Below are 24,092 nucleotides of genomic sequence, written 5' to 3' on the forward strand. Positions count from 1 at the left end.
GTATTTTTTAACTCATTATAAACTTTTAACTTCCAGCTTTAAAGGCTTTGCTGATAATTACTAGCTAATAGTAACCTAATGTTGCTTATTACATTGTCCATTTTTCTTTTCAATAACCTATTTCATTTAACTTTATTTGCAAACAGAGAATATTCAGTGCTTCGCATCAATTTTTATTAGATCACCAAAGACGATTATTGTAAGAATCTAGACAAATTCATAAGCTTATACGACCTCTTTTAAGTTAGTAGTAGTACCTGGAACATTTAGAGAAGGTAATTCTGACATTCTGTAGTGTGTTTTTGCAGACATTATCAGTCCTTCATATAAAGAATCTCATCGCATCGACCCTCATAGGCTTTTTTTTTCCATAGTAAATACTCCAGAACTACTTTGGTTTATATTACAAAACAATACTATCTATATTATCTTATTGAAAAGTTTGAATACTCAAAAACGTTCAATATGAATAATAATATAGTTGTAAATATAGACAAGTCTGAGTCATTGTACCAGATTTTTAAAGATCATAATTCATTGAAGAATATTCCAAAAATCATTAAACTTGACAAAACATTAACTATTAATGAAAATTTAAATAACTTATCATTATTTGCATTGCATCCGTCTACAACAGTCCCAGTATTTTACTCATTTGAACCAATTTTTCTTGATTTAATGTCAAGATGGATTAGTGACCCTACAGCTATTGAATATGAATATAATAGAATTCATATGAATGGTGAATCTAATCGAATTCCGGGCTCCATTATACTTTCAGCATTATCCAGATTGATTGGATTATGCAACGAGTCTTTGAATTTGACTGAATACTTCATAAATAAAGTCGATTTTTTTATTAATTTGATTAACATTTCTAATACACTGCCAACAGTGCATCATGAAGAATTAGAATGTATCTTGCTTGCATTTTATAGATTAATTTATTGGAATATCGGCAGATTCAAACAATATATTATACCAAAGGCTTTATATGCAATCATGAACATTGAAGATACCCTGTATAATGTTTCCAAGTTTTTAGCTATTCAAATTTTGTGCAGATATTTGAATGCTTCTGAGAAATCACAAAATGAAATGTTGAAGAGCCATATCGGACTAGGCGTTTCTTTAAAGGCTTCATATGAATCGGATATGTCCATTGATTATAAGTTTTTACATTTGGTTGAAGCTAAAAGGTTGTCAAATTTTACTAAGTTGCCAAAAGATGTTGATTCTGGGAAATCAGATAAGTTTCTTATTGTAGAACCAAAAGATTTGAACTCTTTGGTCACATCTATCTGTGGTATATTAGTTCCAAATTTAATTAGCAAAGGTGAAAAAACAAGTAAAAGCAATTTTAAGCCAATAGATCTCGTTCCCACTGAAAATTCAATCCAGGTATTGAGACAATTAGCTCATAATATTCAGAATAATAAACCGGTTATGCTTTATGGTAGAAGTGGTGCTGGTAAAACTTTTTTAATTAATCAACTTGCGCAATACATGTCGTACCAGGATTCAATTGTTAAAATCCACTTAGGTGAGCAAACTGATGCTAAGCTATTATTAGGTACTTACAGTTCTGGTGAAAAACCTGGTACTTTTCAATGGAGGTCTGGTGTTTTAACTACTGCAGTTCAAGAAGGAAAGTGGGTCTTAATTGAAGATATCGATAAAGCACCAACCGAAGTATTGTCGGTTTTATTAACATTGTTAGAGAAAAGAGAACTAACAATTCCTTCTAGAGGCGAAATAATTAAGGCTAAAAATGGCTTCCAATTGATTTCCACCATAAGAATATCTAGCGATTTTTCGAAAGATGCTATACCTGACTTAATAGGTTTGAGGTTGTGGGAACTAATCAAGGTTGCTGTTCCAACGGAAATTGATTTGAGAAATATTCTTGTCACTAAGTTTCCGCTCTTGAGGAACTTTATAATTCCATTTATCAAATGTTACAATGAAATTCTTAGAATTTATTCTTTAAGCTCGTTTATTTCTTTGAATAAAGGCTCACACCCAAGGAATATATCCTTTAGAGATTTGATGAAATTCTGTGAGAGATGTAATAGTATGCTCAATAACGAAGGTATTAATAATCCGAACCAATTATTAGAGTCGTCAGTATATGATAATATATTTGCTGAAGCTGTTGATTGTTTTGGTAGTGCAGTAACAGAATATAATGCATTAGTACCATTGATAAATGCAATTGGTGAAACTTTGGAAATTCCCTCATCAAGAATTAATTTGTTTTTAAGCAAACACACTCCTGATTTAATTAACGATGATGATAAACTCAAAATTGGAAGAGCTATTTTGAAAAAATCTTTAACAGATAGGGCATTATTCGTAAACAAGAAAGGAGGTAATAATTCGTCTTTTGCCAAAACAAACCATTCATTGAAATTAATGGAACAGATTGGCGTTTCAATACAAATGGTTGAACCCGTGCTATTGGTCGGTGAAACAGGTACTGGTAAGACAACGGTTGTTCAAGAGGTTGCGAAAATGATGAATAAAAAATTGACTGTGATAAATGTGTCTCAACAAACTGAAGCTGGTGATTTATTGGGTGGATATAAGCCAGTTAACACTAAAACAGTGGCCATACCATTACAGGAAGTCTTTGAAAATTTGTTCATCGCTACATTTTCTAAAAAGAAAAATGAGAAATTCTCTCAAATATTATCTAAATGTTTCAATAAAAACCAATGGAAGAATGTAATTAAGCTCTGGTTTGAGGCTCTCAGAATGGCTAAAGATCTACTTTCTAAATCTGAAAATGATTCTGATGAAGATGGAGAAGGTGGCCCAAAGAAAAAGCGTAAGTTGAGATCTCATGAAAAGTCAATTTTATTGGACAAATGGATGGAACTTGAAGTGAAGATCAAAGATTTTGAAATTCAGTCCTCTTCTCTTGAGAATTCATTTGTCTTTAATTTTGTTGAAGGATCCTTAGTTCAAGCAGTCAGAAATGGTGACTGGTTGTTATTAGATGAAATCAATTTAGCTTCTTCTGATACATTGGAAAGTATTGCTGACTTATTATCTGAATCTTTAGAGCAAAGATCCATTTTGTTGACTGAAAGGGGTGATGTTGAATCAATTAGAGCACACAAGGATTTTAGAATATTTGGTTGTATGAATCCTTCTACAGACGTCGGTAAGAAAGATTTACCTTTAAGTATTCGGTCTAAATTTTCAGAGATTTATGTACATTCGCCAGATAGAGATATTCAAGATTTATTATCCATTGTTGATAAGTACATTAACAGGTATGCAGTTGGAGACGAATGGGTTGGTAACGATATAGCTGAATTATATTTGGAAGCTAAAAGATTAGCAGAATCCAACAAAATTGTTGATGGTGCAAACCAAAAACCACACTTCAGTATTCGTACGTTAACAAGAACATTAATTTATGTACGTGATATTGTATCTATTTATGGTTTGAGAAGATCTTTATATGAGGGATTTTGTATGGCATTTTTGACGTTGTTGGATGTTAAATCTGAGGAGATTTTGAAACCAATAATTGTTAAATATACAATTGGAAAATTGAAAAATGCCAAATCAGTGATGAGTCAATGCCCACCACCACCAGCAAATAATCCTGATGACTTTGTTCAGTTCAGACATTACTGGATGAAGAGAGGACCTGGCGAGCCTCTTGATCAACCAGACTATATTATTACCCCTTTTGTTGAAAAGAATTTACTTAATTTAGTAAGAGCAACAGCCGGCAGAAGATTTCCAGTATTAGTTCAAGGTCCTACGTCTGCAGGTAAGACTTCTATGATCAAATATTTGGCAAACATAACAGGCCATAAATTTGTCCGTATCAATAATCATGAACATACTGATTTACAAGAATACCTAGGAACATTTGTGTCAGACTCTACAGGTAAATTAATTTTTAGAGAAGGTATTTTAGTTGAAGCTTTACGTAAAGGACATTGGATAGTATTAGACGAGTTGAATCTTGCACCTACAGATGTCCTTGAAGCCTTAAACCGTTTACTTGATGATAATAGAGAATTATTTATACCAGAGACTCAAGAGGTAGTTCATCCTCATCCTGATTTCATGATATTCGCTACCCAAAATCCACCTGGTCTCTACGGTGGTAGAAAAATGCTTTCAAGAGCTTTCAGAAATAGATTTTTGGAATTGCATTTTGACGATATTCCTCAAGATGAATTAGAAATAATTTTAAAAGAAAGGTGTAAAATTGCACCTTCATATGGGAAGAAAATTGTTGAAGTTTATAGGCAATTATCCTTTCAACGTCAATCGACAAGATTATTTGAACAAAAGAATTCGTTTGCTACTTTGAGAGATTTGTTTAGATGGGCACTTAGGGATGCAGTTGGATACGAAGAATTAGCTGCAAATGGTTATATGTTGTTAGCTGAGAGAGTTAGGAAGGAAGACCAAAAAAGAGTAGTCAAGGAAACCATTGAAAAAGTAATGAAAGTTAAGTTGGATATGGATTCATATTATGAAAAATTGGAAAATAAAGCTTTGATGAATATAAGCTCATCAATAGTATGGACAAAGGCTATGCGTCGTTTGGCAGTCCTTGTTTTTACTTCTATGAAATATAATGAGCCATTATTATTAGTTGGTGAAACTGGATGTGGTAAGACTACGGTCTGTCAAATCATTACAGAGTTTTTAGGAAAGGAACTAATAACAATTAATGCTCACCAGAATACAGAAACAGGGGATCTCTTAGGAGCCCAAAGACCAATTCGTAATAGATTCGAAACACAGAGTACGTTGTTTAATAATTTGATTAGTCTTTTCGAAATTCTTGGAGTTGAAATAAAGCTTGAGGACTCAAAGTTGGATGATTTAATCAAGAAGTATAATTCTATTACATCATTTGAGAACGTGGATCCTGAACTTATTTCTGCAATAGAAGAGGGCAAAAGAAATAGTGCAGCTTTATTCGAGTGGAATGATGGTCCATTAATTCATGCTATGAAAGAAGGTAATATTTTCTTACTTGATGAAATTTCCTTAGCTGATGACTCAGTATTAGAGAGATTAAACTCTGTCTTAGAACCAGAAAGAAGTATTTTATTAGCAGAAAAAGGTGTTGATGATGCGTTTATTACGGCTCATGAAGGCTTCGATTTTTTGGCCACCATGAATCCGGGTGGTGACTATGGTAAGAAAGAATTATCTCCAGCTTTGAGAAATCGTTTTACAGAAATTTGGGTGCCTTCAATGGATGACTTTGATGATGTTAGACAGATAGTTTCTTCTAAATTGAATCATAGAAGCAGAGATCTTTGTGAGCCATTAGTCCAATTTTCAGAATGGTATGGCAAAAAATTTGGTGCTGGTCAAATTAATAGTGGTGTAATTTCGCTTCGTGATATTTTAGCTTGGGTTCAATTTATAAACTCTTGTGACGATGAAGTAAGTACAGAAGCCACATTACTTCACGGTGCATCAATGGTATTCATTGATGCTTTAGGTACGAACAACACGGCGTACTTGGCAGAAAATGAAGCGAGATTGAAGGACCTGAAGTTAGAATGTGTCAAAAAGTTATCAGAATTTTGTGGATGTGATTTATCGATATATTACAGTGATAAATTCACGGTTGACTTGAGACAAGATATGATATCCTTTGGATTGTTTTCTATTCCAAGAGTTGAAGGTTCAAGAGTAAATGATTCTTTCAATTTACATGCTCCCACTACTGCAACTAACGCTATGCGTGTTGTTAGAGCCATGCAAGTGCATAAACCCATCCTATTAGAAGGAAGTCCTGGTGTAGGAAAAACTAGTTTGGTATCGGCCTTAGCGAAAGCATCTGGTAACTCGTTGATTAGAATTAATTTGTCAGAGCAAACAGATTTGGTTGATTTGTTTGGTTCAGATGCTCCAGCAGAAGGTGGAAAGGCCGGAGAATTTACTTGGAGGGATGCTCCATTTTTAAGGGCTATGCAGAAGGGTGAATGGGTTTTATTAGATGAAATGAATTTAGCCTCTCAATCTGTATTAGAAGGATTAAATGCTTGTTTGGATCATCGTGGTGAAGCCTACATTCCTGAGTTGGATAAATCATTTACCTGTCATCCTGACTTTGTTGTTTTCGCAGCACAAAATCCTCAATATCAAGGAGGAGGAAGAAAAGGTTTACCTAAGTCTTTTGTTAACAGATTCACTGTTGTTTATGTCGATGTTTTAAAATCAGAAGATTTGAACTTAATTTCACAACATCTATTCCCAAATATAGATGGTGATACTTGTTCCAAGATTATTAGGTTCATGTCTGAATTGGAAAGAGAAGTCGTCATTGACCGGAGGTGGGGATCTTCAGGAGGCCCATGGGAGTTCAATCTTCGTGATACATTACGTTGGTTGGAACTATTCAGTTCTAAGAGTATCTGTGGAGATTTGACTGCTGGTGACTTCTTAAATATGATTGTTTGTGAGAGATTTAGATCTAAAGACGATCGGTTGAAGGCTAGAATTCTTTTTGAGTCCATATTTGGCTCAAAAGTGGATCGTGATAACGTCTACTCTATAGGTGATGATTTTGTTCAAGTTGGATCTGCATTTATCGGAAGAAAACAAGTTGTCCAACATTTAACTGGCTCTAAGTTGATTCCCTTACAATGCAATTTTCCTTTCATAGAATCTGCGATTCATAGCATCAACCAAAATTTACCGTTAATTCTCGCAGGTCCAACTAACTCAGGTAAAACCGAATTGATAAGATTTATAGGGGATATCGTTGGTGCAAAAATTGATGAATTTGCCATGAACAGTGATGTTGATAGTATGGACATTCTTGGTGGATATGAACAGGTAGACCTTACAAGAGCTATAGTTGCTCTTACGGCAAAGGTTCGTAATTTATTAGTTGATTTAGCAATTATTAATTTAAGTTTGGAACATACAGAACCTACTATTTTATTGCAAGCTTTGGAATTAATCAACTATATTGATACCAAAGAAATTGAAATTGCAAATTACAATGAATTTCACAATTTCTTCAAGTCTTATTTATCATTCTACTCAAATGACGACCTTATTACTATGTATAAAGAGTCACAAGATTTAGGGAAGAAAATAGAAGAAAACAAGAGCGTGAAATTTGAATGGTTTGATGGTCTCTTAGTAAAAGCTGTTGAAAAAGGTAATTGGTTAATTTTAGACAATGCAAACCTCTGTAGTCCATCAGTTCTTGACAGATTGAACTCGTTATTAGAAACAAATGGTACATTAATTATAAACGAATGCAGCTCCGAAGATGGTAAACCAAGGATGATTACGCCTCATCCGAACTTCAGATTATTCTTAACTATGGATCCAAAGCATGGTGAACTATCGCGAGCAATGAGAAATAGAGGTATTGAGCTTTTCATGGATTCAATTAAAGAAAGGATGACAAAGTTCGACTGCAATATTCTCGGGTTCCCATTTAACAAACAAACAGATAAAGATTTAGAGGAAAAAATGGAAAACTTGGAAGTTAATGAGGTTGTGTTCAGACCCTCAATGTCATTTATTGCCGCAAATTTGTCTACATTGAGACCTTATGCATTATTAAATGATATATTTGACAGATATAACGAAAAGAGTACGAATGAAATTATAAATGTTATTTCAAGTATAATTCCTTTTGTTTGTTTGCAAGAAGTAGAAAATTGGAGAGACTCTGTTTGCTCATCTACAGAATTTGATTCGCAACATAAATTGTTTTCGAATGAATTGATTGCGAGGTTGAAGCTTTTGGAAGAGCAAGGCATACTAGGAAGATTATCTGGTATGTATTCTCCTGTAGAGAAAATGATTAATGGAGTGAATGAAAGTGTCAGGAATTTTGTCATATATCAATCACTTCATCCACTTACTAATTACTATTATCACAATTTTATTTCTAAAGAAGCATCATTTTTTGACTCACCAGAACCAACTTTGTTATTTGAATCCGCAGCAGGGATATTGGAATCTTCCAATTCTTTGAAGAACTTAGAGGATAAGTCGATGCACGGTAAAATTAGTGATTTATCATACATCGAAAGATCAGCAGCATTTCAGCTTGGTAGAAATATCAAAAAAGTTCCTAGATTGGATATATATCGTCTTGTGAAAAGTGTCACGGAATTCATATCCAGAGTTTTCAAAAGCAGCTCAAAAGATGTGATATTTTCCTCTGAAAGGCTATACAGAGCATTGTTTGATTTATATGCAATCTGGAAGAGCTTGTTGGATACTGCTAGTGAACTGAACGAATCTAAGTTAAGAGTTTATAAAGATTTGATTCATTCATGGATTGAACACTATAGGGCAGATCCATTCATTGTAGAATTTGTTGAGGAACTTCAGGTATCTATTGATTCATTTGGGGAAGCTTTAGATTTGAGTTCAGGATTTTCAATGGCTATAATTTGGGAACAGTTTAGGAGGTCGTACCCTCTTACAGATATTTCTTGGAGTAATGCGGAAACCCTTTTTGGAATTGCAAAAGAATTCGATGCAGTAGCACAAGAACAGTTAAATGATACAAATGTTGCAGTATCGAACTTGAGGAGTGCAATTCTTGGTCTTTATCAAGATATTGTGTTAAATACCATAACTGATGATGATTTTTCAGCGATATCTGATGACTTGATGGCAGGAATTTCTAAATTAAAAGATATGTCAAGCACTTTTGTTTATAAACGTCATAATGAATTTAAGAATGAATTTTCGTTATTGTCAAATTTTGTTGAATGTTCATTGAATAATAGCGCTAATAATGATAATTCTGAGCTATTATCGTTAGCCACTTTATCTGGTCGTTCTACTTTCTCATTATTGAGGTCATCGGATTCTAATATTTTTAATCCATATCCATCGGTATTTGACAATCTATGGACCATTAAAAATGGAAAATGCCACTCGTTAGTTCCAGGACTTTTTTCTTATGAAATAATTTCATCAACGTTATCTAAAAGTCAAAAGTTTTCATCATATCCAGGGCAGAATTTACAACAAAATCTCGAAGACATTCAAATATTTACTGATAGTCTTGTGAACAATTCAAACTCAATTCTAAAGGACCAAGTTGAATTATTTAGTGGATTGTTGATTTCTTGGTTTGCTAAAATCGCTGAAGCTCATATTCTGTCATTTAAGCCTGATGATCGTGAAATTTTAATCGATTTGATAAATACTTTGGCGTCCACTAAGGAATCCATTGAATTTCTTATTGATATTATCAAGAGGTCTGATGATGGTCAATTTATTGTTGTTTGTGAAAAGTTCATCTTCCCTTCTTTATTCCTTGCAACATCTGCTCAATCATTGAAGATTCTAGGGAAAGCTTGGATTCTATTCTCTTGTGGTGCAATTCAATTGTACGTACCAAGTTCTGCATACGATCCTGCAATTAGGGAGCATGTAATTTACAAAAGATTTATTGAACAGCAAGCATCGGCACAAAATATGATGTTAGCATGGAAGTCAGCAAGGGAGGTCCTATACGGTGACGCTGAGATTCATGCTGAAACTGTTATGCCACCAGTGAATAATTCTGAAGGACCTCAAAAGCCGCGAGTTTTCAGAAGTCCTGGTCTGATTGACCACCTTTTTGAGGAGTGGAAAGCATTTATGGACTCTACTGTTGATATCGAACCGGTTATGAATCTTTTGAGCTCCGCTGAAGAATTAGTCGAAGCTAGCAATAAAATGATAGATATTTTCCATAATAATTCTTCCCAATTTTTGTTACGTTTAGATCAGAAGTTTATGATTTATTCGGACCTTAATGATATTTTACGTGGTTACGTTTATGGTTTAAAATTTGGGTTCGATTTGTTATCAATGGGAATAGAGAATTCTAAGAAAAGATTTGAATTCAGTGACGTGTGGTCTATTAACGTTTCAGAATTGGCTGATCAGTCCAAGGTTCTTGAAATATTCCCGGCCGCAAGAGAATTTTGTAAAAGTCTAGGTGCTGATTCCATTGCCTCTGAGCATATTATGTTGTTTTTTATTAGATTATGCTTTGCCCATAAAAATAATAGTTCAGACGACTCTCTTGAACCTATTGTACAACAGGCTCTACAATCCATATACTATAGGTGGTCATTACGTCGTATGAAGGCAGAAGAAGAGAGCTCGATTCAAAGTAGTTTATACAAATATTCAGATCCTTCTACCGATATTGAAGATGATTTTAAATCGTTGTTCCCAGACTACGAAGACGTTATGAATGTGGAAATTGATTCAAGTGCGAAGAATGATTCCTTTGAGGAAATTTATGTTAATATTGGTAAGATATATGTTGATGCATTTTTGTCTAGACAACAAGATGACTTACCAACATTAGTGAACCAGGGATCTGAGTTATGCGAATTATTAGCGAATTACAAGGAAAGCTTTAAATTCCAAAGTAATAACTCGCCAATATTATCAGCATTAATAACTAGATTAACATCATCATTCAATGAATTAACTAAAAGTACACTTGATATTGACTTTTACCGTGGAAGCATTCCAAGCGAGTTTAAGCGAGCAATGTCAATTATAACTTCAGTGCACATGTTTACTTTGAAATTATTAGAGCAATGGCCAGAACATGCTACATTACAAAATATTGCAAGAGCTTGTGGCGAATTTTTAACTTTTCCTATGAATTGTCCAATTTACAGATTATTACAAAAGATAGAACAAATTTATACGTATATCTCTGAATGGGAAAAATATGCACATAGTCAAGTTTCTCTCAAGTCTAGTTTTGATGAGTTGACCCAGCTTATAGTTTCTTGGAGGAAATTGGAATTATCTGCGTGGAAATCTCTTTTAAAGAATGAAGATGAACTGGCTGAGAGAAGTATAGGAAAATGGTGGTTTTACTTATTTGAGACTATTATTATTCCTAACTTTTCTAACCAGGAAAAGGAAGAAATGCCAGTAGTGAAATTATTAGCGGCTTTGAATGTATTCATGAGTCAAACGACTTATGGTGAATTTATTCCAAGATTGAATTTGATTAGGGCGTTTACCAATCATGTTGGCATCATTTCACCTGGGGAAGTTATTCATGATGCACTTTCTAATTTAGTTACCTTTTATGAACAATTTGTTTCCATTGTCGAAGAAAATATAAGTAATGGAAAGAAAAAATTAGAAAAAGACATATCAGAGATTATATTACTTGCAAGTTGGAAAGATGTCAATATCGATGCCCTTAAACAGAGTGCTCGTCGTTCCCATAATAACCTTTATAAGATCGTTAGGAAGTATCGTGCATTATTGGCTACTTCGGTATCTGGAATTATTGAACAGGGTCTTCCAGAGACCCAAAAAGTCTCTATTGTTACGACTGAAATACCTAGTGTGCGTGGCTATGTCTTCGATTCAAACATTGTTACAAATGCCTGTCAAGAAATATCATCATGGATCGAAAGACCTAGACGTCTCCAGGACATTACTATGATTGATAGAAATATGGATATATATATATCCCGTATTATCAATGAAGAGTTGCCAAGTTTCTATGATTATACAAAAGAATTATTAGAGGAAATGGAACGTTTACGCAAAGAGACCCCAAAGGAATTAAAAGAAAGCAATAAGAAGCATATATCTGCCTTGAAGACTCAAAAACGAAAACTCTTAAGTGATACGCTACGGGAGCTTAGGAGAATTGGTTTGAAAACAAGCCATAGAGCTGATATTCATAAGGTTCAATCTACTGTTAATGCTATTTTATGCAACACTAGGAGCTTCGAAGGCTCAATGCTTAAGGGATGCGATAAGTACTATTTTAGAGTATTAGATATTATTCCGCGTTTGAAAGCAGCTGTTTCCAATGTAGCTGAAGATGTTCCTCAAGTCGATGCAGAGAAAGGTCTTGCTGCCGCTGAAAATCTTATATTTTCGTTAATATCTATTCGTACCCCATTATTTGAGTTTGCAACTTCTGTTTCTAAAATGGACGAATTATATGGTTCATTTGAGTATTTGACAAATTCAGAGGACTCTAAGGATGCACTAGGAGAAACAACAATCATTGCATCGACCAAGTCGAATTTGATTGAAATTGAGAACACTTTATTCTGGCTTCCTAAATTATTGGACTATGCTTTACATGTTATCCAGTCCAGCTTTAAGTTCTCCGAATCGACTAGCACAGAAATGTATTATAAAGCTAAGGCTAATATTAACGAATTACTCAATGACTTATCTGGTATTGACAAGAATGTTACCAAACAAGAGAACATTGAGTTTATTGAAAAGTTCAGGATTTTTTATCAAAATTTAATTGAAAATTTGAGTTCTTGGAAGCAAGCTAATAAGAAATTATTCTTCGTTTCAGATACAATTTTAACATGGATAGAATCAAGAAACTATACACCATTTGTGAACAGCTCTACTTCGATAACTGAACTCAGGACTTTAGAAGACATAGAGAAAGCATTCCGTGATTTGACTACGTTCATTTTATTAACTGTTCAAAAAGTTACTGCAAACCAATCTGAACCAATAAGTGAAAATGATGATAATTGGTTAATGCTTACACAACAGAGAATGGTAAAATATATTAAATATATGCACAGTGGCAGAATGATTCAGAAAATGCAACACTGCTTTGATATAATATCGAAGGTTCAACATAATTCCGAAACATCCAGATTGACTTCAGCTCTTGCTGGCTTCACATTGCCCCTTATTCGACACTATTATAAATTAGCATTGACAATCCTTGATAAAACTAGATCTAACTATACTTCAACATCACATGCAACCTTTATTTTAACATCATCTCTCCATACATTAGCCACTAAGGGTTTCTGTTCCCCAGAACCCCCATCTGATCAAAAGGAAAACGACAATTTACAAGACGGTACAGGATTAGGTGATGGAGATGGGGCAAATAATAACTCTAAGGACATTGAACAAGATGATGATTTGACAGAAGATGCCCAACAACCTAATGAAGACAATAAAGATAAAGATGATAAAGATGAAGAAGATGATGACAATGCAGTTGACATGGAGGGTGATATGGCTGGTGACCTCGAAGAAGCTTCTGATCAAGATAATAATGATGCAGAAGATGATGAAGACGATGAAGAGTTAGATGAAGAGGTTGATGATATTGATGACCTCGATCCAAACGCCATCGATGAAAAGATGTGGGATGAGGAAGCTAAAGAGGATAATAAAGAAAAGGATTCAGATAAAATACCGGAAAACTCAACAAATGATGATGATAACATGGAAGCTAAGGAAGATGAGGAAAAAGGATCCGATGATAAGAATAAGCAACAAGATGATACTAAATCTAATGAAGATCAAGAAGAAAACGAGGACAATAATGAAGATGAAAATGAAGAAGGTGACGACAAAGATGTAGGGGAACAGGAAGATGAAGTTCAGAACAAGGAAAATGAACAGCTCGAAGAGCACGTTCCTGAAAGTGAAGTCCTTGATCTTCCAGAAGATATGAATCTTGATTCTGGCGATGAAGAAAAAGAAGATAATGAAGATGAAGGTGATGATTTTGAAGATAAGATGGATGTTGATCTTGATGATGAAAAGAGCGAAGTAAAAGAAGAAGAGAAGGATGCAATAGAAGAAGAGGAGAATAAGGCTGAAAGTGGAGAAGGAGAAGAAGACGAAGAAAATGAAGAAGATGATGATGAGAATGGTGTAAACGATCAGGATAATGATATTTCGGAGGAACCAAACGATGAAGGTTTTGATTCAGATGAAGATATTGCCAAAGATAAAGGAAAGGAAGAAGAGGAAGAAGATAAAGAAACTGGTGGAAATGATAAGGATTTAAACCAAGAGACAGCTGAGGGTGTTGATGGTGCAGATGATGATGCTGCTAATGAGGACATGGACATGGAATCAGCAGTGAAACAGGAATCAGGAGAAAAGGGAGATGGTTCAGATAACCAGGTTATCGAGGAAAATGACGATATAGGGGCAACTGGAGGCGCATCAGCGGACTCTAACCAAGAAGATACAGAAAAAGATAACGAAACTCCAGATGATGCTCGTGACATGGCCAAAGAATCATTGAAACAATTAGGCGACTCGTTAAAAGAGTTTCATCGTCGTAGACAAGAAATTAAAGAGTCTTCGATTGAAGAGAAGCTGGAAGATGTTGAAAAATCGGCAAATGAAAGGCCTGATGAATTTCAACACGTTGACGGTGAAAATGCAGATTTTGACACTCAGGCACTAGGTGCAGCAGATAAGGACCAGACTCAAGCTATTGATGAAGACAAAGCCATTGATGACGAAGAAGAGGCAGCAAATGAAGAGAAACAAGAAATTAAAGAAGAAACTGAAGAGATTAAAGAGGAAGATAGAATGGATATTGATGATAATGCTGAAGAAGTGGAAGATCAAAAGGCCGACCCTGAAGCCGATTTTGAAGGTAAATCAAAGGGAATATTTATGAATGACAAAAGGCTTGCCGAGGAAGACAACTTGATTATAAATAGCGAATTAAACGAGATGGAGAATATGTTAGATGAAGAAATGGATATTGTTAATGATGGGGACCACGAAGATAATGATGATGTTCCTCCTATTGAGATCGAGGAAGCCCGTGAATTGTGGAAGACTAGTGAATTAGCCACACAAGAACTAGCATCTGGTTTATGTGAACAATTAAGATTAATTTTGGAGCCAACATTAGCTACTAAATTACGAGGTGATTACAAGACTGGTAAGAGACTTAATATGAAGAGAATTATTCCTTACATTGCATCTGATTTTAGAAAAGATAAGATTTGGTTAAGAAGAACTAAGCCGTCGAAGAGGCAATATCAAATTATGATTGCAGTTGATGATTCTAAATCTATGAGTGAATCTAAATCTACGGAATTAGCATTCCACAGTATAGCATTAGTATCAAAGGCCTTAACACAATTAGAAAGTGGTGGATTATCGATTGTAAAATTCGGAGAAAGTGTTAAGGTTGTTCATCCATTTGATAAACCATTTAATAACCAACAGACCGGTTCTAGTATTTTCCTGTGGTTTGATTTCCAACAAACTAAGACTGATATCAAGAAGCTATGCACAGAATCATTGAAAATATTTGAAAGTGCTAAATCTACAGCAAATAATGACTTATGGCAATTGCAGATTATAATTTCGGATGGTGTTTGTGAGGATCATGATACAGTACAAAGGTTAGTGAGAAAGGCTAGAGAAGAAAAAATTATGTTAGTTTTCGTGATTGTTGATGGAATTAATTCAAGTGAATCTATTTTAGATATGAGCCAAGTTAATTATGAAACTGACCCAAGTACGGGGGCTATGAACTTGAAAGTCAATAAATACTTGGACACCTTTCCATTTGAGTTTTTTGTGGTTGTTAGAAATATCAATGAACTTCCTGAAATGCTTTCCATGGTATTAAGACAATACTTTACTGAAGCTGCTTCTATTTAGATTCTATTTAGATAGATTTTTTATTAATAAAACTTGATATATATAAAATTACTGTAGAATTGAAGTTAATTAAGATTTTTGTGCTGATATTATTTATTATTATTATCACTAATTATATTAGTATATTAAATGTCTATAAACCAAACATTATGCCACCCCAAATTTCTTTTTACTTTTTGTATTTTTCTATTATTTTTTAGATCTATTTTGATTCTAATGCCTTATTGGGAACAACTCTTGCGATACATATTGACATATCATCGAGCTTACCGCCTGTACTACACTTCTTGCCATATTTCTTTTCAGGCAAAGCATTGACCTTTTCGTTATATGGTGTAAATGCATAGTCATCAAATCCAATTTCTTTTGCTTTGAGTAATAACTTATTTACTACCGTTTTTAAATCGTTGCTTTTACCAGTTAAATACGCATCAACGTAATCTAATATTTCCCACTCATATAAATTGTCAGAAATTCCATCAGAACAAGCTAAAACAATATCATTAGGCTTAAGCTTAATTGAATCTACCCACGCCATTTCCGAAGGCAAGCATGTGAGGGTTTGCGTCCCAATTTGTTTTGGACACAAGTCTGAAATCATTTGCTCCTCATTTGTTTTTATAATCTCTCCATTTCGAATTATGTATATTTTAGAATCACCTATGCTTATCATCTTCAAATATTCACCACTTAACATCCCCAATACTAATGTAGACGAACCCCTCAATTTCTGAAGGTCCATCAAATGCGACGTGTGTAAATACGAATCATCCAAGATTTGATCAATATCTCTTTTGTTCAAATGATGCGGCACATGATTAAGCTTATACTCAGTCATAAGTCTACTCAAAGTCTCTACCATCGATCTCGACCAGATTCCTGAAGAACAGTGTTTTCCTTTACTCTCCCATCCTGAAACCCCATCGGCGATGGCCAACACTGTGGGTGATACCAACATTGCATCATCTCCTGCCTTGATAGACAACGTATCAGATGGAGACCCATGTGGTCTCCTCCTTGGTAATAACGAAGTTAATTGTGTGGGCTCTGTCAAGTCTGAAAGTGAATGGATCATTGGATCACTATCCGTACTATGATGTGCATATGAGGTGTACGCAAAGTCAAACTTGAATTTGTCGTTCGTTATCCTTTTCATCTGTTCTTTAGTCACCAAAGGGTACTTAATATAAGGAATATCTTGGTCAACGGGAGTTTCTCTCTCTTGACTCATAAAATAGTGTCTAGCACCCTTCATAATGCTATTAACATAATTACGCCTAATCTGTACCGATATCGATTTAGCACCCCCCACTATTATATTTCTCTTATACCCTATTCGTATGCTCATTTTATGTGTATGCTAATATTATTGAATCTATCTTCTATAGAACATGCTTTTCTTTAATTTTATTACTAAGTGTTATATTTATGTCCCATTTTTGCTTTGCCATGCTTCTCCTCCCAAGGTTTTCTTTTTTTACTGAATACTGCATATTACATATAATTTGTTTCGCCTGGTTTTTTTTGCAAGAGAGCATCGCTCGGACTTTAACGCCGTGTAATTAGAGTGCAATTTTTCCGATGACATACGGCATCGAAGCACGCACAACGAGTTAATCCGAAATATTCCTTAATATTCCGATTAAAGTGGTTGCATAGGCTGCATAAGTTGCAAGGATTTATACAGTTAATTCAAAGGTGTAATATAATGATAAAATAAAAACGTTATACAATTAGTAAGATATATAAAATAACAATTACTCGGAGACCACTGCGTGTTGAATAACACGGTAAGGAGGGGTAAAGCCGGTGTGAAGTTGGAATTGTCTTTCACCCTGGTTGACAAGCATTTCAACACCAGGAATCACGTTCCATTCGAACTTTTCCTCAGCGATTCTCATCACTGGGGTGAGCCTTGGTTTGTAAGAGGCCTCGAGTAAAGTAGGAGTAAAGGAACCATGTTTGATAATAATCCCTTGGTGGAGCATTCTTTCCAACATGTTAAGAAGCTTGTCGTCCATAGGCTTGTCGGCAGGAACACACGAGACAATCAAGGAGACTGGCTTTGCTGCATCAACTTGGTCAATAGATTCCAAGACCTCGATGTTGAACAGGGCTGGAAGCGAGTTCTTGATGTCGTAGAGTTTTGAAGAAGTTCTGTTCATCATGTAGATGGTTTGGCATCCCATTTCATGCAATGCGAAGGCGGCCGCTCTTGACGTACCACCACCACCAACCACAAGCCCGTTGACGTTCGAGTTCTCGATACTTGGAACACCGTATCTGGTGAAGGAGTTAGTGATTCCTACCCAGTCGGTGTTGTCACCCAAGAACTTTCCTGGTTGACCTTCTAAAGGAATAACAGTGTTAACAGCTCCAATAGCCTTAGCCGCTTCAGACAATTCATCCAAATATTTCATTATGTCCAACTTCAATGGCATTGTGACAGCTAAACCACCGAAATTCTCTTGTTTCATTAACTTCTCGTACACTTCACTCGCATCGTCGGTTTCAAGTCTGTCGAAAGTATAAGGAAGATTCAACTTTTTGTATGCTGAATTGTGCAATTGTGGAGATCTTGAATGCATTATTGGATATCCGACAACCCAAAATTTCTTGTTGACAAATCCACCGATTTCTGCAAATGACTTGTTTACTTCATCGATGGTTAATTGAGCACTTGTAGCATCGGGTGGTAATAAGGAATGTGTTACTGGAGTTAACGCTTTATTTAAAACACTCGATAACTTACCCATCTCACCCAAGTTAACTGCAATTAATGGTTTTAAATCATGTGAAGATCTAAAAGTTTCTAAATCTAAATTATCTTGGAAACTTGAAGCAACACCTGTCAATTTAATAATGTCAACTTGTAAAGAGATAGCTTGGTTGTATTTATTATCCCATTCAACATTCTTCCAGTCTAAAAGGCCACTATTATCATGATAAGAACCAATTATTCTGGTAAATGCCTTTCTTTCCATTATTTTATGGATTAATGCATTAGGATGATTTAATTGAATATCCAAATACTCTACTCCTAATTTAATACCCAAATAACTCAATTCTTCAATTTGTTCAATTTCGTGGTCTGGGAATTTACCACCTTGTGATTCTGTTTTGATAGTGTAGATAATTGGAAGGTTTACATACTTTCTTAAGGTTGCTGTCTGATCGGCAACGAACGACTTAGAATAATCCTTCAAAAGATCCACTCTCAATTCAACTGCTTCACACCCAGTGGCTATTTCCTCCAAAGAATCAGCTGCTTCATTTAAATCTGGATAAGTCAAACTAACATAGGCAGATCTATTTTTTTGAATCTCTGTAACATGCAAGCCAGTGATTGTCTTTAAGTAGCTAATGAAGGAATTTCTCAAATGCTTGAATTCTAGTTCATTTGAACAATGAGAGGAATAAAAGTGATAGTTTGAACATTCATGGTACCAACCTTCTCTTTTAAGCCATACATCCTTGATTTCATTGACAAATGCTGGCCTTGTAGTGTCTGCTGATAAGAATACAACCGTTTCATCCAAATCACGATGTAAGTGAAGAACTATCCCACCAGACTTTACGTATTCTTTTAATGATTCTCTTGCTTCTTTACCTTCAACAATACCTCCACCTGTTGAAAGAACGTATCCTCTTTTATACTTTTCAAAGCACTCCTTCGCCACAATAGCCTCCAATCTACGGAATTCCTCCCAACCACTTTTCTTGATAAGTGGTCTAATCCCAATACCATATTTCTCCTCAAGAACTTCATCCAAATCAAGCAATTTAAATCCCATGAAGGAAGCCATCCACTTGGATAAAGTACTTTTACCTGCAGCTCTCATACCAATAACAATAATACTTTTATCTCCATTTGCGTGTTTATCTATTAATAAGGAAGGGTCATCAGTATTGAGTGGTAATTCATAACCGTCAAGCGAGGCCTTAAACTTCGTATGTAAAATATCCCACCATCCTGGCCATGTCTTACCAGTACACGATCTTTCTTGGATCAAAACAGGATTTGCACACATACCAGCCAACAATGAAAATGACATAGCAACTCTATGGTCATCGTATGACTTTATTCCTCTTGCCTTAGTCGAAGGAGTGGTTAAATTATGGTAATCAATACCGTTGATTCTAATTCCATCTGGTAATTCATCAGCCTTGACACCGAACTTTGCCAATTCAGTAATCATGGCTTCAATTCTATTACATTCTTTAACTCTCTGGTTCGCAATTCCAGTAATTGAAGTTGACTGGTATGGATCATTTGCAATCGCAGCAACAACAGAAGCAGTTAAAAATGCATCAGTCATTGGTTCCATATCAACGTGTGGTAACGGTTTCAATTGTCCTTTTGGTGGACCTGTCACTGTAGTAGATGTAGCAGTCTGCTGAACTTTACATCCCATTGGTTTTAAAACATCAACTGCAAATTTTGCATCTCCTTGTAATGAAGAAGATCCAATATTTGGAACAGTACATGAAGTACCAGTCATAGCAGCGAATGCTAACGGGTAAGTAGCTGAAGAAGCATCAGATTCAATAATATATTCAGGTGGATTCACATAAGCACCTTTTGGTATATGATAAGTATGCTCTTCAGTAGTTGATCTGGTGACATTGATTCCAAAGGCTTTCATCATGGAAATAGTCATATCAATGTATAACTGCGAGATTGGTTTACCTCCCACCAATGATAAAGTAACTGGTTCTTGTGCATATGGGGCACACATTAAAATAGATGAAACATACTGGGAAGAAATAGTAGCCGCTAATTCAATTCTGCCACCCTTTATACCTTTGCCTGCTTCAATTTTCAATGGCAATGAACCTTCTCTATTCAAGTACTCAATAGAAGAACCATTCGACCTCAATGCATCGACAAGTGGACCAATTGGTCTCTCTTGCATTCTAGCATTACCTGTTAAAGTAACATGTTTATTTGACGAAGATTGGTTTACACCAACCAAAGAAGCAACAGTTGTTAAAAATCTTGATGCTGTACCAGCATTTCCTAAGTATAACTCTTGTTCGCACGTTATCATTTTACCTCCATTACCAGTTAAAACAATAGTCTCACCGCTGTCTTCTGTAGTTATTTCTGCACCTTTCAAACGAGATACAGCATCCAACATATGCTTAGTGTCATCAGAATGTAATAAGTTCTTAATTCTAACGGTCCCGGAACCTAAAGCTGCCAAAACCAATGCTCTATTTGAAATTGATTTTGAACCTGGCGGAATGATTGTATTGGTACTTGGAACATGCTCAGCTTCAAATGGGTGTACTAATACTTCATCAGTTAAAACAAATTTTAATTCTTCCTTTGATATTTGATGTGCTTTCAACTGGTAGCATTTACCAATAGCTTCTAATATAACACATCTGATTTTGCTACCATCGTTTTTCTTATCTATGAGCATTTTTTCTAACAAAGTATCAATAACAACATAGTGACGCTTATTGCCAACTCTTTTTGAGAATACCTTATCATCTAGTGAGACTGGTAATTGATAAGATACAAGACATTTAGATAACCTCGCAACGGCAACAGGAGATAATATACCTAAGTATCTTGCTAATTCTGCTTCTTTAATCATACCAATAGATACACATTCGCCATGTAACGCTTGGGGCGTCAAAATAGCTTCAATAGCGTGTCCTATAGTATGCCCAAAGTTAAGAAGGTTTCTTAAACTTGCCTCTTTTTCATCTGATGACACAACATCAGCTTTGACTTTGATAGACTCTAAAACTGTTTTAACCAAATCATTTTTGATCGTACTGAGCTCAATATTATCCTGTGTTACAACAGAAATGAACTTTTCAGCAAATTCTTCAAGCCTTACAAATTCTTTTTCATTCCAAATAGCTGCAGTTTTCACTACTTCAGCCATACCATTTATAAATTGTCTAGTTGGTAAAGTTTCTAAGAACGATACGTCGACGAAAACATATTGTGGTTGGTAAAATGCACCAATAAAATTCTTACCTAATGGAGTATCAATGGCAGTTTTACCACCAATTGAAGAATCAACCATCGATAATAAACTGGTGGGAACTTGAATGAGCCTTACACCTCTCATAAAAGTAGCAGCCACGAAACCGATCATATCACCGATAACACCTCCACCTACAGCCATAATTATGGTATCTCTAGTACATCCTTGTTGCAATAAGAAGTCTTCGACTGCAGCCTTGGTTTCTCTACTCTTATTATTTTCGCCCGGAGATACATTGTACCTGAGCAAACGAGATTCAGGTCTCTTTTCAACCAATTTTGCTTTAAATTTTTCAACCAACCTTATGAATGGTTGGGTACTAGCCATATTTGTATCAGTTATAATCACATATGTCGAGGAAGCCTGATTCGTAATGGTTTCTTCAACAATATGGTCCTGAATACCATATCCAACATGAATGGTTTTGGCACCCAAAATTGATACTTTTTCAACTTCTGACATAGTTGATTAAAGTATTTACCTTGTTTATTCAATTAACTATAATTTGTTAACGCTAACGGTAATAGTTCTCCAACTAGTTTAATTAGAATTTTATGTTCGACCGGTTAAGCACTTTTCATTATGATTCATAATTTTTCATGCCACGCACGACTTAAAATATCTTCGTATATGTTGTTAATGCTAATACGCTATATAATCATATATAATTAGGTAAAATCTCTCTAACGTAATTTAAGCACTCTTCTTGAGTACCTGAAGGGTTATCTAATTGCCACACTAATATTTCAGAATTTATTTTACCCATCCAAGGACCTGGCTTCATACTAAGCTCTTTTGAAAGAGTTTTTCCATCTATCAATGGTCTTATTGTATGAACCTCTGTTAATTTTTGGTTTATAACCGAGGTGAGTAAGCACTCGTAACTTTGTATAGATTTTGTTATAACTGATAGATCAAGGTCTAAAGAATTCACGGGTACTGGAGAGGGGAGATCACTTGGGGCCTCGAGATGGATTTGTTGCACAATATCATTGAAGCAATTAAAAACAATATTCAAAGCTGAATATTTATCAAATTGCTTGATGTATAAGCCTAGTTCCGATCTTTTAAGATGATCTGGGTCCTTAAAGCATCTATCTAATATTTCATGCGACAATTGGGATTCTCTGACAATCGTAGACACCGGATCAAACTCATGTTTGCCAAATCTTAGGCCCTCTTTTAAAATTATTTCTACCACTTGAGTACGCATAGCTCTTTTGGCATTTGACTTTACAGACAAAGATTTGTATGGTTGTAAAATTGCGCATAGCCAGAATAGCTTTTTTAATTGCTTATCATTGAATATTGCATCAAATGATTCCTGAAATCTAGGAAAACTAGACTCTTTAATAGTGCTCTGGAAAACAGGAAAAAGTCCAAGTACTATTGGAAGTTGAGAAACAAGATTTTGAGTACAAGCGTTCATTTCATCTAGGGTATTTTTATCATTATTTTCATCGATCACTTTACTAAATGGTCCAGCGTTGAAAATGCTTTTAGTTAAGCCGACATAATTAATCAAATGTAAACCATATTCAGGGTTATTACTTGTCAAAATCTTTTCAACCTCTACCCCAATTCTTTCCCTACTTATTTTATGTATCAAGGTTGATTTGATTTCATCATTAGTCATGGATTTCAAAGTCTCAGATTCCACCAAGAAATTAAATCTACTTGCAAATCTAATTAATCTAAGCACCCGTAGTGGATCATCTAAAAATGTCTGTAATGGCTGTAATGGTGTTCTTAAAATCCCGTTTTTTAAATCATCTAACCCCTTCCCAGTAAAATCCTCAATAACACCTTGGTTTATATTGTAAAATAATGCATTTAATGTTGCATCTCTTCTCAATGCATCTTCTTCTGCAGTGCCACATTCAATTATCGGTACTCGACTATCAGTTGTATATTCCTCCGACCGCAAGTTAACAAAATCGATATCCAAGCCAAATAACTTAGTTGTGCATGTCTCTAAATGTTTTGACTTTTCTGGGTTTTTCTTTATAGTGTGGATTGCCTTTAATGTTAAATTGGGATGAAATTGATCTAAGTATGAATGCAACTGAGACGCAAATTCTTCCCCCGAGAGATGATTAATTGCTATATCCAAATCATTACTCTCCTTTCCTAATAGCTTATCTCTAACCCATCCTCCTGTTATTCTTAAAACTAGCTCCTTATTAGGTTCACAGTTCGAATTATAGTGTTCACAAAAATTGACTAATAAATTTTGAATTTTCAATTCTGTATCATTCAAACTTATCGAAGAAAGAATGTCTCTTTTCATAGTATGCAAATTTCGAAATGCTTTATATATGGGCCTTCTATGTCTTAATTGAATTGGCTTCGTAATAGAATACTTTATTATGCTGATTAAACTATTCATGCCATCAATGAAATGAATCAGTTTTTTTATGAGTCTTCGAGATTTTACCTCAAAGGCATCGAGATTAAAAAAAGATACAAATAGAGTTTGAAATAATATACTATTACAAAGAAACACACACAATATAGATATTGTGTTCCTATATATATTATTAGTGCCTTCTTGTAATATATAAAACAAATCTGTATATATTTTAAGGAAAACTATATTTGCTTTATGTTAAAACAGACGAATTTATGTTTATAACAGCTGCC

At 34.8% G+C, this 24,092-nt stretch overlaps 4 protein-coding genes across 4 annotated transcripts; 1 reads left to right on the top strand and 3 right to left on the bottom strand.

Annotated features, from left to right (window-relative positions):
- Positions 1–465: 465 nt before the first annotated feature.
- MDN1 (AAA family ATPase midasin) lies at positions 466–15,441 on the top strand (the record flags this gene model as incomplete). Its single annotated transcript, XM_015613712.1, has 1 exon — positions 466–15,441. The coding sequence occupies one exon, from the start codon at positions 466–468 to the stop codon at positions 15,439–15,441; it is 14,976 nt and encodes a 4,991-aa protein (XP_015465457.1).
- A 202-nt stretch (positions 15,442–15,643) lies between these two features.
- Positions 15,644–16,696, bottom strand: PTC8 (Ptc8p; the record flags this gene model as incomplete). The annotated part of the gene is made up of 1 exon (XM_015613713.1): positions 15,644–16,696. The coding sequence occupies one exon, from the start codon at positions 16,694–16,696 to the stop codon at positions 15,644–15,646; it is 1,053 nt and encodes a 350-aa protein (XP_015465458.1).
- Positions 16,697–17,198: 502 nt separating this feature from the next.
- On the bottom strand, positions 17,199–21,911 carry ARO1 (Aro1p; the record flags this gene model as incomplete). Its single annotated transcript, XM_015613714.1, has 1 exon — positions 17,199–21,911. One exon carries the CDS (start codon positions 21,909–21,911, stop codon positions 17,199–17,201), a length of 4,713 nt encoding a protein of 1,570 aa, XP_015465459.1.
- A 196-nt stretch (positions 21,912–22,107) lies between these two features.
- AC631_04886 (tRNA adenylyltransferase) lies at positions 22,108–23,739 on the bottom strand (the record flags this gene model as incomplete). The annotated part of the gene is made up of 1 exon (XM_015613715.1): positions 22,108–23,739. One exon carries the CDS (start codon positions 23,737–23,739, stop codon positions 22,108–22,110), a length of 1,632 nt encoding a protein of 543 aa, XP_015465460.1.
- Between the last annotated feature and the right edge of the window lie 353 nt (positions 23,740–24,092).

This window comes from Debaryomyces fabryi (genome assembly GCF_001447935.2).
Source record: "Debaryomyces fabryi strain CBS 789 chromosome Unknown contig00150, whole genome shotgun sequence".
Lineage (NCBI taxonomy): Eukaryota > Fungi > Ascomycota > Pichiomycetes > Serinales > Debaryomycetaceae > Debaryomyces > Debaryomyces fabryi.